This window comes from Esox lucius, chromosome 14 (assembly GCF_011004845.1).
Source record: "Esox lucius isolate fEsoLuc1 chromosome 14, fEsoLuc1.pri, whole genome shotgun sequence".
NCBI classification, from domain to species: domain Eukaryota; kingdom Metazoa; phylum Chordata; class Actinopteri; order Esociformes; family Esocidae; genus Esox; species Esox lucius.
The window spans coordinates 21,272,236-21,288,796 of record NC_047582.1 but is presented as its reverse complement, the minus strand read 5'-3'; the positions used below and the strand labels follow the sequence as shown (position 1 = coordinate 21,288,796).

General features: G+C 44.6%; 1 protein-coding gene across 2 annotated transcripts in view; it reads left to right on the top strand.

Moving 5' to 3' along the window:
* The window catches only part of whrna (whirlin a), an 87,704-nt gene that overhangs the window by 62,114 nt on the left and 9,029 nt on the right, over positions 1-16,561 (top strand). The window contains exons 6-9 of one of the 2 annotated variants that reach the window (XM_034297010.1): positions 602-638; positions 9,276-9,488; positions 12,067-12,288; positions 13,053-13,085. In XM_034297010.1, coding sequence (XP_034152901.1) covers positions 602-638; positions 9,276-9,488; positions 12,067-12,288; positions 13,053-13,085 — 505 coding nt within the window. The remainder of the gene's footprint in view (positions 1-601; positions 639-9,275; positions 9,489-12,066; positions 12,289-13,052; positions 13,086-16,561) is intronic. The other variant, XM_029125193.2, reaches the window with a different exon arrangement.

The following is a 16,561-nucleotide window of genomic DNA, read 5'->3' as shown; positions in this document are numbered from 1 at the left end:
GAAATGTGTAAGACATGAGGACAGGGAAATGTGTAACACATGAGGACAGTGAAACCTGTAACACATGAGGACAGTGAAACCTGTAACACATGAGGACAGTGAAACCTGTAACACATGAGGACAGGGAAATGTGTAAGACATGAGGACAGGGAAATGTGTAAGACATGAGGACAGGGAAACCTTTAAGACATGAGGACAGGGAAACCTGTAACACATGAGGACAGGGAAATGTGTAAGACATGAGGACAGGGAAATGTGTAAGACATGAGGACAGGGAAATGTGTAAGACATGAGGACAGTGAAACCTGTAACACATGAGGACAGGGAAATGTGTAAGACATGAGGACAGGGAAATGTGTAAGACATGAGGACAGGGAAACCTGTAACACATGAGGACAGGGAAATGTGTAAGACATGAGGACAGGGAAACCTGTAAGACATGAGGACAGGGAAACCTGTTAGACGTGAGGACAGGGAAACCTGTAATACACGAGGACAGGGAAACCTGTAATACATGAGGACAGTGAAACCTGTAAGACATGAGGACAGTGAAACCTGTAACACATGAGGACAGTGTCATACTTTGTTCTGTGTCCTGCAGCTTCTCCATGGACCAGGGAGCCTCTGCTTCAGGAAAGGTAAGACCAACCTTCACTCAGAAGAATGTTACCCTGTGCCTGTGTGTGGTGTGTCTGACTAGGTGTATGGAAAGTGAATCAGCCCATTGGGCAGATTTGTTGCCGCTCAATACTATTCTACATGGCTGCATGTGGACAAGCTGATAGGTCTTTACTAATATGGTGACCAGGTGTTGTACGAGGGGTCTGGGACCGAGGAGCTCCTTCTTCACCCGCCATTACACGCCAGTAGGGATGGGCCGCATGGCGCCAAGGACACCGTGTCAGCTTTTATCCTCAATTAAGACAGTGCAAGTCTCTTTTTATCACAAGTACTTTATCAGTACCTGATATCTCAGTCTACTTATTAAGAGAAAGAGAGAAGGGCATGTCCGACCAGCAGAAACAGCCTGGAGCCCCTTTTATCTCTAAGATCCTGTTTGTGTCTTTGACCTTGGCCCTCCCCTCTGTGGAGATCATGGGAAGGAACCGGGTGGAGAGGGGAGAGGACATGACGGACAGAGGAGGATGCGACACACAGGTTCCATGTCTCCTGAGGAGCTGGTCCTCTCCACTGACCTAAATGGGTTGAGGTGGACAGGACAGCGCGTTGGCATTGGTGTGTCTACCCTCATAAGACATGCCGTTTCACTTTCTAGAAAATTCTGTGTGTGTGTGTGTGTGTCTGTGTCTGTGTGTGTGTGTTGTCAGAGCTCTCTTGTAGGTCGAACACGTTCCTTCACAAGGTGACTTAGCGAATGAATGAGCTTTACAGGATATTGTTCATTCTCCTTATATTTATATGCTAAAAAGGTCCTGCCATGGTAGTGATACCAGGGATGTGCAGACACATGCTGTGATAGGACAGTTCTTCATTAAGGCTTTGAGAAGAAAAGAGAGGAAATTGGAGTGGAGGAGAGGATAACACTACAGTATCACTATGTGTGTGTGAAGAGAGAGCTTGTTATCTGCACAGCTGTCAGTGCTCCAGTGAAGCTTAGTATCGCATGAAAAAAATTGCATCACTCAAACTGGATACATTACCACTTTTTTGATGTCCTGGGTCACTTGAAACCACCAAACCACTAAATAGCTGCTCCCCTCCTGATGTGATTTTGGGAGCATTACAGCATCAGTATATAGGGTACTCCCTGTTAATGCCAGCAAGCTTTTTTGGCTCTGGGACTCTTTCATATGTTACAGGGTCTCTTTGTCAAATGGCACCATATTCCCCAGGCATTTTTTTACATTTGACATATTTAGTCATTTAGCAGATGCTCTTAGCCAGAGTGACTCACAGTATAGTCGAGCAAGAAGCACAAGGGTATTTGGTCAATAGCTCCAGGCTCTTTCTACGCGTGACGGAACACTGAGTGCTTGGATGCAGCCCTGAGCTATGGTGTATTGGCCATGGAACACACAGCCTCAAGGTGCTGCATTGTTATTATAAACTGGTTACCTATGCTGTAAAATAGACCAGCAGCATGGTCCCTGGAAGGAAGACCACAATCCTTACATTTTTATTTTATTGTATGGATGTTTTGTTTGAGTGTATGTATGTAAGTCAATCGGGATAAGAGTTTCAGCTATCATGTCTTGCATGTCTCCCTGCTGACCTTCACTGGCTTCCTGTCCCTCAAAGAATTGACTTTTAAATGATCCATTTAGTTTATAAAGCTGTCAGTGGCATGGGACCTGCCAACTTATCTGACAAGCTGTCCCCTATATGAACCTCCACACCCTCTACGGTCCAGCAACGTCAATCTGTTCCATGAACCAAGAGCCCGGCTCTGAAAAATGGGAGACCGCTCCTTTTCTTACAGAGGACCTGACCTCTGGAACTCCCTCCCTGACAGTCATGGCTTTTAAAGCAGGCCTTAAGACATACCTGGATCTGTTGGCCTGCCCTTCCCTTTAATCAGATTATACTGTACATTATCATGTATTATCATATTAGTTTACCATATTATCATTATAGTTTAATGTATACATTATATTCTGTACATATATTTTATTTTATTCGTATCTGTTAGTTCTTTTATTTCATATTATTATTTTCAAATTTCTTGTTTTCTTGTTTTCTTTTTCATTTTCATGTTCTTTGAGATGATTCCTCTGTAATGAAAAGTGCTTTACAAATGCAATGCATTAGTTATTATGTACACATTCAAATCAGAGCTGTAAAATAAGCTGTAGTAAGTTGTTTCAGTCAACATGCAGGGTTGGAATCAGATGGTTTATAATGAACTACAGTCTGTTGTAGCCACTGGTTCTGGTCAGATTAGAGCACTGTGGAGGTAATAGGGTGATATGATGCTGATTAATCCCCTTACCTGGCAAACATGCTGGGAGCCCAGCCTCAGGCCAGCACCAGGGTGAGATATATCAGGAGATAAATGCAGAGGCTTTGACTGGTGGATTTATGCTCTACAGAGTTGTGGCTGTGGTGGAGCATACCCAAACAGGAGGGCCAGAACATCGGTTTGATTTAGGACCCCCTGTAGGCCTCTTGTTAGAAGAGGCTAAGCCTCTGTTTGGAATGTTACTGGGATATCTAAGGTTGTTATAGTGTTTCTTGACGTTATAAACAGAACTCATTATCTTATAGAATAGATGTCAGACCCAATGTAAAGAGAATCAATGTTAGAGCCAATGTAAAGAGGGTCAGTGTCAGACCCATTGTAAAGACAATCAATGTCAGACCCAATGTAAAGACAATCAGTGTCAGACCCAATGCCAATGTACAATATGTAGTGATTTACCTTTAAATGGATATGTATATGTGTTTGGATGTGTGCATCTCTATGTGTCCGTGTGTCTGCGTGTGTGTGTGTGTGTGTGCTCTGCTGCAGTCCTCTCCTACCGTGATGAATGACTGGTGTAGTGAATGTAATGTGTGTTGCAGAGAGAACCCCTCTGTCTCTACACGGTCGGCCTCCTCGCTCCTGCCCTTCAGTCCAACCTACAGTAAACACCTCGCTCTGAAGTAATTGCCAATCTGCTGCTCACACTCTTTAAAAGAAGCGCAATGGCTTTTGAAGTTAACAAAAACCGAGAGAAAGGGAGTGGGATGTCGGGGGACTGAGGGAGAAATGGAGTGAGAGGAAGATGAAGGGAAAGAGAGAGAGAATAGATAAGGAGAGCGTGTTCTGGTGATAGAGGGAGAGTGTTTCAAAAGTTTACCCGATCAAGCTGCTACCAAGCCCAGAGCAGTACCACATGCACATGCAGGAAGTATGCAGCTGCAGTCTGAGACAGTGGCCGTGCCAGCTGGGAAGGCGTTCCAATAAAACACTGTGCAGCTGTTAAATATGAACAGGAAGGAACACTCTTTAAAATGTAAAATTCATCCCGGCCCAGCCTCGCAGTGTCAGCAGCTCTGCTCCCAAATCATTTCTGCTGTGAAAGATACAGCCAAATGATGACATTTAACAGGCTGAAAACTCTCCCCTGCTGTTAGCTATTCCTATCCTTCATCTTCATTTAGTCCATCACTGCTGTCATAGAGATGCTATTGTTCATCTCTCCACATCTGTCAAACTATCCTTCTTCCCTTCCTGTTTCACTCTTTCTTTTTTTTCTTTTTCCTTCCTTTCTTCCTTCCTTCCTTCCTTCTTCCTTCCTTCCTTTCTTCAGTCTTGTTTTTTATTGTAATCACCGCCAAAGGCCTCAATGGGCTGATGAGCTAATTAATTTAGAATGAGTTGCAGGCTAAACAAAACTGTTTGGTGTGACATTAAAAAAAGTGTATGGGTGCAGCCCAATAAAAATCTTACAGAAAAGAATCGAGTGACGGTGAATGGATGAGATGGATGGATGAATGGATGAGACGGCCTAAAATGGGCTGTTTAGAGGCTCCTCCCCCCGCCTATAACTATAACAAACAAGAATGTTTTCACAATCAAGATTGTAGGCGTCGTCACGCTTTAAAAATGGTATCCTCTCCTTTGTAGACATGAATTGGTGAAGCTCACGGTGTCGGTTGAGAGGGCGGTTCACTGAGGACTATCCGACAACACACACGGGACACACACGTACACAGTCGCCACCAGAAGCCCACAGGGATCGTAGCTGTCAATAGGCTCTGTGTGTTTAGTACTAACCCGCGTTAACTGGTGTGTCCAGATCCAACAGCCTCACAGACGGAGTGTCACAGAGGCACACTTCTTTTTTTGTATAGCTAGCTAAGAACTGGGGTGTGTTCCCAATTTCTTTAGTTATTACATGGTGGTTCTCCATTCAGGAGTTAAAAGAGGGGTCAGAGGCATTTCGGGGACAGCTGTATTGTGATAAAATTTTAGTTATTTCATTTGTGCCTCTGATTGGGCAGCATTGTGGTAATCTGATTTAATCAACAGGATGCACGCTGTCGTACAGTGGATGACATTCAATACACTAGTGACTAGGCTAATGGCCTCCTATCAACTACAGTGTGATAGTCGTCTGTCTTTATCTTCAGTCACTCAGCTGGAATAAAGTCTTTTTTTCCAAGGGCTTTTCCTTTTCAACTGTTCATCAACTGTTTGGGCTTATCTTGGACATGTTGTGAAATTGGGAGAGATTGATAGATAGCATGGTTTAAGCATTCTGGGTCGGATACCATTAATCTGCTAGGACCTGCTCTCTGTGGGGTTACATATTACCTAGGTAGAAGCCTTCCAAGGTCACAACCAATCTGTCCCACCTCATGTGAAATCGATTTCTCCTCTCTTTTCAAAACCATATTTTTATGCCAGTGAAATGGCTCCTCTCTTCTTCTTCCTCGTTACGCTGTGTTTGTCAGTCCCTGAATCGTGGCCTTGGTTTGGTATCTTCCCCTGTAAAGATAACGGTCTCATTTCTCCAAAAACAGAGGGAAAGAAACTGGGGGAAAATTTGATGTGAGATCCGTCATTGTAGCTGGGGCCTGCTGGTGGCTGACTGTGAGACAGATTGGCTAGTGGCTAGGCTAGGACAGGCTTCACATGGGCTTCCTAAAGATGCAGGTGTAATAAGCGCTTTAGTCCTGCTGTTATTGTGGATGAGTGGACGTGTCTACATTGATCTACCACAATGATCTACCACATTGATCTACCACATTGATCTGCCACAATGGTCTAGAACAGAGTGCTGGTGGTGTGAGTTTCACCTTTAATTAGGGCGGATACATGTCTCTATCTGTGGACTGTTATTTGGGTTTCTCCTACGCCTCTCTCTCCCTGTCTATTGATTGTAATATGATCAATGCTGTTTGTAGTTGGTGCTTTTGGTCAAATGAACAGTCTGAGTGTAAACTGGCAAGTCTGTCCCAAACCATGCCCTGCTCCCTACATTGTCCACTTTACCAGCCCGGGTCAGTGGTCGGGCACTATGTGTCAACTCTGTTGTTGCTTGCTCTTTGGGGTTTCACAATGGGTATCTGTGAAAGCACTTTCTGACAACTACTGATGTGGAAGGGCTTTATAAAATAAATTTGATTGCAGGGAATGTTGTTCCATCTGGCTTGCTGCCACAGAGTCCTGCGGCGCACTTGCCACTGTGGTGTTTCACAGGACTGTACTGGGTATTAATATATGCTGTGGTCCAGTCCCAGGTTGTGTCTGGTGTGCGTGCATACTACAGTACTGGAATTAAGCTTTTCATAGTGATTGGCACCAAAGGAAAATAATCAATAAAAAGGCAATTCATTATTTTACAAAATAAAATGTATAATCAAAATAAAACTTTATGTATATTTACACATATGTACATACATACCTATACATATCTAGATACACATACAAAAAAGGACATTCAAATAAATACAGTGGGGAGAACATTTTGGGTAGCCTTGGGGACTTTTCACTGTGCAGTGGATAGCGGATGTGGCAATTGAGTGTGCCTACAGGTCTGGAACATACTTTAAATTCACCTTTAATACTGCTGTGGTGTGATTATAGTGGTTACCTATAGTGGGGAGGACAAGTATTTGATACACTGCCGATTTTGCAGGTTTTCCCACTTACAAAGCATGTAGAGGTCTGTAATTTCTATCATAGGTACTCTTCAACTGTGAGTGACAAAAATCCCGAAAATCACATTGTATGATTTTTAAGTAATTAATTAGAATTTTATTGCATGACATTAGTATTTGATACATCAGAAAAGCAGAACTTAATATTTGGTACAAAAACCTTTGTTTGCAATTACAGAGATCATACGTTTCCTGTAGTTCTTGACCAGGTTTGCACACACTGCAGTAGGCATTTTGGCCCATTCCTTCATACAGACCTTCTCCAGATCCTTCAGGTTTCGGGGCTTTCGCTGGGCAATACAGACTTTCAGCTCCCTCCAAAGATGTTGTATTGGGTTCAGGTCTGGAGACTGGCTAGGCCACTCCAGGACCTTAAGATGCTTCTTACAGAGCCACTCCTTAGTTGCCCTGGCTGTGTGTTTTGGGTCGTTTTTTGGGAAGACCCAGCCACGACCCATCTTCAATGCTCTTACTGAGGGAAGGAGGTTGTTGGCCAAGATCTCACGATACATGGCCCCATCCATCCTCCCCTCAATACGGTGCAGTCGTCCTGTCCCCTTTGCAGAAAAGCATCCCCAAAGAATGATGTTTCCACCTCCATGCTTCACAGTTGGGATGGTGTTCTTGGGGTTTTACTCATCTTTCTTCCTCCAAACACAGCGAGTGTAGTTTAGACCAAAAAGCTCTATTTTTGTCTCATCAGACCACATGACCTTCTCCCATTCCTCCTCTGGATCATCCAGATGGTCATTGGCAAACTTCAGACGGGCCTGGACATGCGCTGGCTTGAGCAGGGGGACCTTGCATGTGCTGCAGGATTGTAATCCATGATGGCGTAGTGTGTTACTAATGGTTTTCTTTGAGACTGTGGTCCCAGCTCTCTTCAGGTCATTGACCAGGTCCTGCCGTGTAGTTCTGGGCTGATCTCTCACCTTCCTCATGATCATTGATGCCCCACGAAGTGAGATCTTGCAAGTGTACCTATGATAAAAATTACAGACCTCTACATGCTTTGTAAATAGGAAAACCTGCAAAATTGGCACTGTATCAAATACTTGTTCTCCCCACTGTATATATAATAATATTATTATAATAGGAGAGATACACGCAGACACCTAATTATCATTCATAGCTACCCAACAATCATTAGAGATGTTTACCTGGTTGTATACACATAATTTACACATCCTTCAACATTCCTTTATTTAACAGAATAAACAGGTCCTTACCTAAAAAGTTCATAATTGATGTCCAGTTACTCATGAATGTATTTACATTATTTCTTATTATACTCGACATTCTCTCCATAGGAAAACACATCCAAAGGCTTTTTCAATCATTGATTGATGGTTGGTGGATCTTCATCTATCCATTTTAAAATAGTCTGGCGTGCCACGTAAAGACATATTTCAAGAATATTTTGAGATATAAAGCTCATATTTACATCTTTGAATTGGGGTAATATGCAGCTTATGAATAATATTAAATTGGGTTTCATAAGATTTGTAAGAGTAAGTTCTCTTTTTACCGTTTCTCTAAATGCTCCCCTAGATCCACTTCCCAAGACATTTTACTACTATAAGTTATCATTTTCACATCAATTTGCGCATTGCTTTTGACGTGTGCAATACAGCCCTGACCATCGGATTCTACTGGCATGGTTTAGGCACAGAGTCAATTAGAGGTCTGGCTATGTTGGCGTCCCTCCTTGGGGTAGGGAGTTTTGTTTGTTGGTGCTCCACCTGACCTGGTGGCTGACACAGATAGGGTTAATAGTCAGAGAGGAGGAAGAGGAGGCTTCTCTCTCGCTCTCTCTTTCTTTTCACTTACGCAAAGCCTTGCGGCTGGTGACTTTGAAGTGGTGTCTTTGATTAAGGAGCTAATTAAAGTAAGGCTGGCTGCTCACGAGAAGATACGGAGAGAGAAAGAGAGGAGCAGAGGAGAAAAAGGGCCAGGAAAAGCGATGAGGGTGCCTTTTAGGTGCCATGTTGCCCCCACCCAGTGAAGAGGAAAGAGCTGGCCATGGTTCTGTATTTGTGACTAGAGATGAGAGCCATGGTTCTGTGCTTTTGACTGGAGATGAGAGCCATGTTTCTGTGTTTGTGACTGGAGATGAGAGCCATGGTTCTGTGCTTTTGACTGGAGATGAGAGCCATGGTTCTGTGTTTGTGACTGGAGATGAGAGCCATGGTTCTGTGCTTTTGACTGGAGATGAGAGCCATGGTTCTGTGTTTGTGACTGGAGATGAGAGGCATGGTTCTGTGTTTGTGACTGGAGATGAGAGCCATGGTTCTGTGTTTGTGACTGGAGATGAGAGCCATGGTTCTGTGCTTGTGACTGGAGATGAGAGCCATGGTTCTGTGTTTGTGACTGGAGACGAGAGCCATGGTTCTGTGTTTGTGACTGGAGATGAGAGCCATGGTTCTGTGTTTGTGACTGGAGATGAGAGCCATGGTTCTGTGTTTGTGACTGGAGATGAGAGCCATGGTTCTGTGTTTGTGATTGGAGACGAGAGCCAAAGGCCTCACGGCCTCCCCAGTGTTACCACGATAACCCTGGTCCTTTCGTGCCAAGCATAGGTCGGATGGATGGATGGGCAAATGCAGGAGGGAGGGAGGACTAATGACTAATGCATGTACATACAATGTCTCTCTGTCCTTCTCCAGCCAGTGTTCTATAAGGGCATGGCGGGTTCCCAGGTGACCCTGTCCAGCCTAGTGAACCAGAGCCGAGCCATGCTGGAGGAGCAGGCGCGCCACCTGCTGACGGAGACAGAGAGGCAGACCATGGGCTACTATGTGGAGGAGTACCGGGAGGGACACATAGGAGTGGAGCCGCTAGTTATGGCCCTTTTTGAGCTGCTCAACACACATGCCAAGGTGAGGGATAAAAGTGTGTGTGTGTGTGTGTGGGGGGGGGGGGGGGGGGTTAAATTTATTGGCATCCCTAAGGATTTTTGTTAATAAAACGACCCAATTGAAGGTCTGCATTAAGGTTTGTAACAGGGAGAGACACAGGGAACAGAGGATGTGTTCAGGGCCCTGGTGGGCGTTTTATTAACACAGATCAAAGGGTGAAGGATAATCAGGAAGTGGAAACATGATGGGTGGTGTCTTCCCTGTGGAGGTGTGGGAGGAACCGAGTCGGGTGATCATATATCCACCCTTCTCCCTTGGGTCCCTCCCCTCTTTGGCTCCTGTGCCACTAAGTTCAAGCCAAGGTGAGGGCAGTAAGGCTTGGAGCTGCCCTCCTTATGCCCTCTGATGCTTCCTCTTCATCCTCTCCAGTTCTTCCTTCTTCCCCACATGCATGGGCTATTTTCCTTCTTGTGGCTCCTTTTCTTGACCTGAGCAGCTGGAGAGGTTCTGTGTAGGTCTCAGTGGGGGGCAGCTGTTCAAGGTTGGGGCCGGTCCTACTAGCTACCACCAGAAGGTCCTGGAGTTCCCTTTGGGGAGTTGATGTGATGCTGTTGCCCCCCCCCCAGACCCACTAAGCATCACATAATGCCATGCTGATTGGGCTGGCATCTGCTGGGGTATTGATGGGACATTGGAAGGCTTGTCAGGTGAGGCCGGGGCTTCTCCACTCTTCTTGCTTATTCCTGACAGGCGTGGTTCTGCCGGGTGGTGTCGTCCAGTATGACCCAGAGGGTGCCCTCAATATCCTCAGCATATCCTTGGCAATGCTGAGAGGGGAATACCAAACACCTTGGCCGTTTTCTGTGTCTCCAGGCCAGGGCTTTGTCTGAATCCTCCACCAGTTTAACATGGAGGGACACACAGCACGAACACAGAGGGTGTGTTCAGGGCCATTGGGGGCATTTTATTACCAAAAAGAGAAGAGCAAGGGAAACAAGGAGCAGCCTGCCTGTGGGGGGTTGACAGGAATGGGTGCTGGTGGAGCCTTAGTAAAGAATTATATGTAACGACATTGGGAACAGAATGGGTGCTGGTGGTGCCTTAATAATGAATTATATGTAACTACATTGGGAACAGAATGGGTGCTGGTGGTGCCTTAATAATGAATTATATGTAACTACATTGGGAACAGAATGGGTGCTGGTGGTGCCTTAATAATGAATTATATGTAACTACATTGGGAACAGAATGGGTGCTGGTGGTGCCTTAATAATGAATTATATGTAACTACATTGGGAACAGAATGGGTGCTGGTGGAGCCTTAATAAAGAATTACATGTAACGACATCGGGAACAGAATTTTGTATTTTAAATGTTTTCAGAATTCGGAAGTTTTTATTTGCATGTATGTATATATGTATGTATTTCCTATATTTAACAAAGTGCAAAAGAAAAACATGCTGGACCCATCCATGACCAGTTCACTAGCTTGGATCACCTTTTTATCAATAGCCTTTGTTCTGTCCTAAGACAAGACAACATCAGGAAATGAACATAGCCATCACAGATGGAATACCAACTCAGTGCAGCCTCAGAAAGTCACAGTTGAACACTGGAGACAATCTTATTCCACAGACTCTCTTTCCTTTTGGAATATGTAATGTGTTTCTAGCTTAAAAAGCTGGGGTTCTATGAACTGCTTTGTGATGTTTGTTTTCTCCAGATACTCTCATGTCTGAAAAAATATAGCATTTCATAGGCCCATGCATTGATTTCATGTGATGGACTTAAACCAGCTGATTCAGAAGAACATGACAGGATTTAATTGAATGTGATGATTTCACACGCTGTCACATAGGTGAGAGGTAGGACTGTGGTATTTGCGATGTGTTCTGATGAAGGTTGATGTTGTTGATGTGTGTGTGTGCTTGTATGTGTTTGTGTGTGGGCTGGGGGGGGGGGGGGCTCATTTTACGCTAGAACATCCTTGGTTATAAGTGCAAACGATTGGGAAATTTAGCAGTCTGGGCCATGATCCAAGGCTGAAACGATGTGGCCTTCAAATGGCAAGCTGATATGAGGCAGCCTCAAGGTGTGAAGAAAGAACTATTGTCTGAACCCCTAGGTGTTCTCACACACACACACACACACACACACACAGAAACCTTGAAACAACAGTATTTGAAGACCTGTTTGAATTATACATTTGATTTGTGGGCTTATTGTATGTGTACATAATGTTGTTACATTATGTTTTGTGGTTTTGCATTTCCTCACTCCTAATGCTTATGATTGCGGTTACCCTTTTCTCTGTACATGAATCACTTTGATTACATGTTTTATGTTTGGGCTTTTGTGGAGTATTCTGTTGGTGCCTTTTTTATAGTAGAAAGCTTGTCTTTCTGTCAGTGCCCCATCCCTGCACCTCATAAATACAATGATATATGCAATCTCCTGAATGAATGCAGGCTGCATTCCCATCAGCCACCAAAAGCAGGTAACAGCAGGTTTCATCTATGGTGTTGGACACTTCCTGTAACTTTAGAACTGTGTCTCCCCGCCTCCCTCCCTCCTCACCACTCTCCATTCCTCTTCTTAGTTCTCCCTACTTTCAGAGGTGCGTGGCCTGGTAACTCCCCAGGATCTAGAGCGTTTCGATGGGATGGTGCTGCGCCGCGAGATCCAGGCTTTGAAGGCCCGGCAGGGTGGAGCCGGTGCGGCTGCCCTGCACCCAGACTCCCTCTCTGTGGTGTCCTACCCAGATACCATGGCCTCCTCCTCAGCCAGCTACATGACCTCCACCACTCTCAGCTCAGCGCGGGTAGGAAGACTGGGCCCCAGTGGCACATAATCTGTCAGTCTGTCTGTGTATGTGTCAGTCTGTCTGTCAGTCTGTCTGTGTATGGGTCAGTCTGTCAGTGTGGCTGTCTCTTTGTCGGTCAGTCTCTTTGTCGGTCGGTCTCTCAGTCGGTCAGTCTCTCTGTCGGTCCGTCTCTCTCTCTGTTAGTCTGTCTGTCTGTCAGTTTCACTGTCGTCCGTCTCTCTGTCAGTCAGTCTCTCTGTCGGTCAGTCTCACTGTTGGTCAGTCTCTCAGTCAGTGAGTCTCTCTGACAGTCCGTCTCTCTGTCGGTCCGTCTCTCTCTCTGTTAGTCTGTCTGTCTGTCAGTTTCACTGTCGTCCGTCTCTCTGTCAGTCAGTCTCTCTGTCGGTCAGTCTCACTGTTGGTCAGTCTCTCAGTCAGTGAGTCTCTCTGACAGTCCGTCTCTCTGTCGATCCGTCTCTCTGTCAGTCTTTCTGGGAGTGTCTGAGTCCTTCAGATTTGACCATTCCAGTAACATACTGTATATATGTTCAGAGCGGCCCCCCCTGCATGGGAAAAGGACAGGGGTTCAGATGGATGCACAACAAATGGCACCCTATTCCCTGTGCGGAGCATTACTTTTGACCAGCGCTCCAGTGTAGTCATTAGGGAATGGGGTGGTATTTGGGATTCAGACAGGATGAGAGCATCGTAGCCCTGCTGATTCCCTCCTATCTAGGCATTTGGTCAATTTAACCTCGCCCCCTCCCTTTTCAATCCCTCAGGAAAGACTGCTGTGGTTGGTAGACATGATGGAGGTAGGATGGCGCCCGTACTGTTTTTGCATCAGTTTGTAGTGATTCCTTGCTTCTCTGTTTGAAGTGAATACTTTTGGGAGCGCTTGGCTTTGGAGCCAATGTGGGTATCATACTTTTATCAAGAATGGCTTTGTCTTCTTGAAGATATCTGTGCATCCCTGTGTATGTGTGTGTTTACATTTGACATGTTTGTGTGTATACATGTGTGTATGCATGCATTCAGTCTACACAGTGTTTGGCCCTAATCAGTGTGCTGCTGCATGCTGGGGGCTGTTTCTATGGTAATTACCAGTGGCCAGGCTAAGTGGCTGCCCATCCACCTTAGATGTCTCGTCCTGGGGCACAGAGCAAAAGGACAACACTGCAGGAGCCTGACAGATTAGTCAAACACAGACACTGATGACAGCGGCCCACTCACATAGGACACACGCACCAAACACTCTGTGGACTGACAAGAACCTGTCGGTTGGGATGAACTGCAGCAGGTTTATCATAGTAGACCATGGACAGAACCAGACCTCCACACACCCTCCTGTTCTGTCTCTGCATTGCCATTGGGAATTCTGACTGACCACTGTGTGCACGTGTGTGCGTGCCTGTGTGTGTGTGTGTGGTATACCTATACTTGTGAGTACCAAAAGCCCCTGACAAGGATAGTAAAAAAAATACTATTCTTCGCTTAGGGTAAAAGTTCAAATTGGGGCTAGGTTTAGAATCTGATTTATGGTGTTAGATTAGGTTTGCGGTTGATTTGAGGGTGTTTGGGTTAATATTACTAGAAGGACAAGGGGTAGGGAAAGGGCTATGGGATAGTAAAACCAATGTGTGGGTGTTCATGGGTGAGTAGGGAGGTGCAGGGGCAAACCGTGACTATTGGAGCTAGGCTCTCAGATGCGAAGAAAGATCTGACATCATACATATAGATAGAGAACTCGGATGCCAGTGTATACAGAGCATGACTTGAGACCTTTATTTTGCAGATCTTTGAAGAAGCAATTCTTTGATGACAGAGTCAAATGGTCCTAAGACACGCCTCGACTGTGTCTTGCAGAAGCAGCACTCGTACACAACGTTTACAAATATCGATTGCAGGAATCACGTTAGAAGAAAATACATTGTTCAAAATAAACATTAGCCAAAACACTCAAATAGTGGCGTAACTACACAACTATTCACATTGTTTCAAGAACACCGACAGTATATGCTGTCAGAGAAAAAAGTGGAACAATAAAAAAACATGGAAAATGCAATGAAATGTCATGCACCCAGTACTTCCAATTGCAACATCATTACTTTTGTTTTTACCACACAACCAGTGATCTAGAGTTGAAAAAAAATTTCATCAAGTGTATTCCAAATTATATGAACAAGATGTCAACAAAAAAGCAAGCTGTTGATGAAAATAAAATGTCCACTCACCATTACAGTTATCATTTTAACATGAAGTCCATTCTCCTGTCCATCTTTATGAAATTGGCAATTGCAGGTTCATATAGCTCATTTTTTAATTTTAAATCCAAAATAAGTGATTATTCGATTGAGATCAAAGCCAGTTGACAGACAGGCCATCGCAATCCTTACATACACTCACTACAAAAAGCTAGACAGCTAGCTATGCTCAAGCGTGAGAAAACAAAATAAGCCTCACTATTGGCTCTGAATTAGTGACGTATACATAGGCCCTCTAGAGGGCCTTGAGGCATCATACATTTGTTCCACCTATTACAAGACAATTTGTGATTGATTCTACTGTCATACCAAAATGCTACTTTAATTAAATTCAATGTCATTGACGATGCCTGGTGCCTCCTAGTCAAAGCCTGAAGGCCTAGCCAATGAGCATTGAGCACAGTTAGATAATTTCTACCAAGTGACAACCAAAACATTATTCCGGTTGGATATTTTGGATACCCTCGTTAACCCTTTTATTCCCCAACACAAACTAAAGAAATACAACAAGAAGATAATTACAATTAAGACAAAAAAAGATGAAATCAATGAAAACAAAATAGAAAATTCTAACATCTTAAAATGTATGCAGATATGTGTCTATCCTTAGGCCCTCTCTGAGGGAGTCGGGGGCCCTGATGTTTCCTCACTGTGTAGGTGTGGTCTCCCAGCTTGTTACTGTGTGGACATCACAGCTGGATGTTACTCTGTGGACGTCACAGCTAGATGTTACTGTGTGGACATCACAGCTGGATGTTACTCTGTGGACGTCACAGCTAGATGTTACTGTGTGGACATCACAGCTGGATGTTACTCTGTGGACGTCACAGCTAGATGTTACTCTGTGGACGTCACAGCTAGATGTTACTGTGTGGACGTCACAGCCAGATGTTACTGTGTGAATGTCACAGCTGGATGTTACTCTGTGGACGTCACAGCTAGATGTTACTGTGTTGAAGTTACAGCTAGATGTTACTGTGTGGACGTCACAGGTAGATGTTACTGTGTGAATGTCACAACTGGGTGTTACTGTGTGGACGTCACAGGTAGATGTTACTGTGTGGACGTCACAGGTAGATGTTTCTGTGTGAATGTCACAACTGGGTGTTACTGTGTGGACGTCACAGGTAGATGTTACTGTGTGGATGTCACAACTGGGTGTTACTGTGTGGACGTCACAGGTAGATGTTACTGTGTGGACGTCACAGGTAGATGTTACTGTGTGAATGTCACAACTGGGTGTTACTGTGTGGACGTCACAGGTAGATGTTACTGTGTGGACGTCACAGATAGATGTTTCTGTGTGAATGTCACAACTGGGTGTTACTGTGTGGACGTCACAGGTAGATGTTACTGTGTGGATGTCACAACTGGGTGTTACTGTGTGGACGTCACAGGTAGATGTTACTGTGTGGACGTCACAGGTAGATGTTACTGTGTGGATGTCCCAACTGGGTGTTACTGTGTGGACGTCACAGGTAGATGTTACTGTGTGGATGTCACAGCTGGATCCACCTGCCACTGTCCTGGAGAGATTAGTGAGGTGGGATAGCTTAAGAGGGGGATCGCAAACAGTGGATTTATCAACCAAGTCAGGTGTACAGTCACATACTGCAGCTTAGCGTACTCACAAACACGCACTCATCCACTCACAAAGGCACACAGAGAGAGAGAAATAAACAGCTTCCTCTCACAGTTCTCACAAAGTAAAAACTATTATTGTAAATTAATTGGCAGTAAGTGTTCCATGTGCAGGCAGTGAGCATGTAATTTGGCTGAATTGATGGGGGCTTTTATTTTGGTACATGCAGAGTTTAATGAAGGGGACTGCTGATCTGAACACAATAAACAGTAAACAACAAATAATAGACAATGCAGATATTATTGCACTTGGCTGTATGCTGTGTGTGTGCAGGATCCTTGCAAGAAGAGTAAAACAAATATCATTTGAGCTTGTAGGCACATTTTGCTAGTCCCCATGAGTAAAATAGCTTTTTGTTCAGTTTAGGGGTTAGGTTTAGGCATAA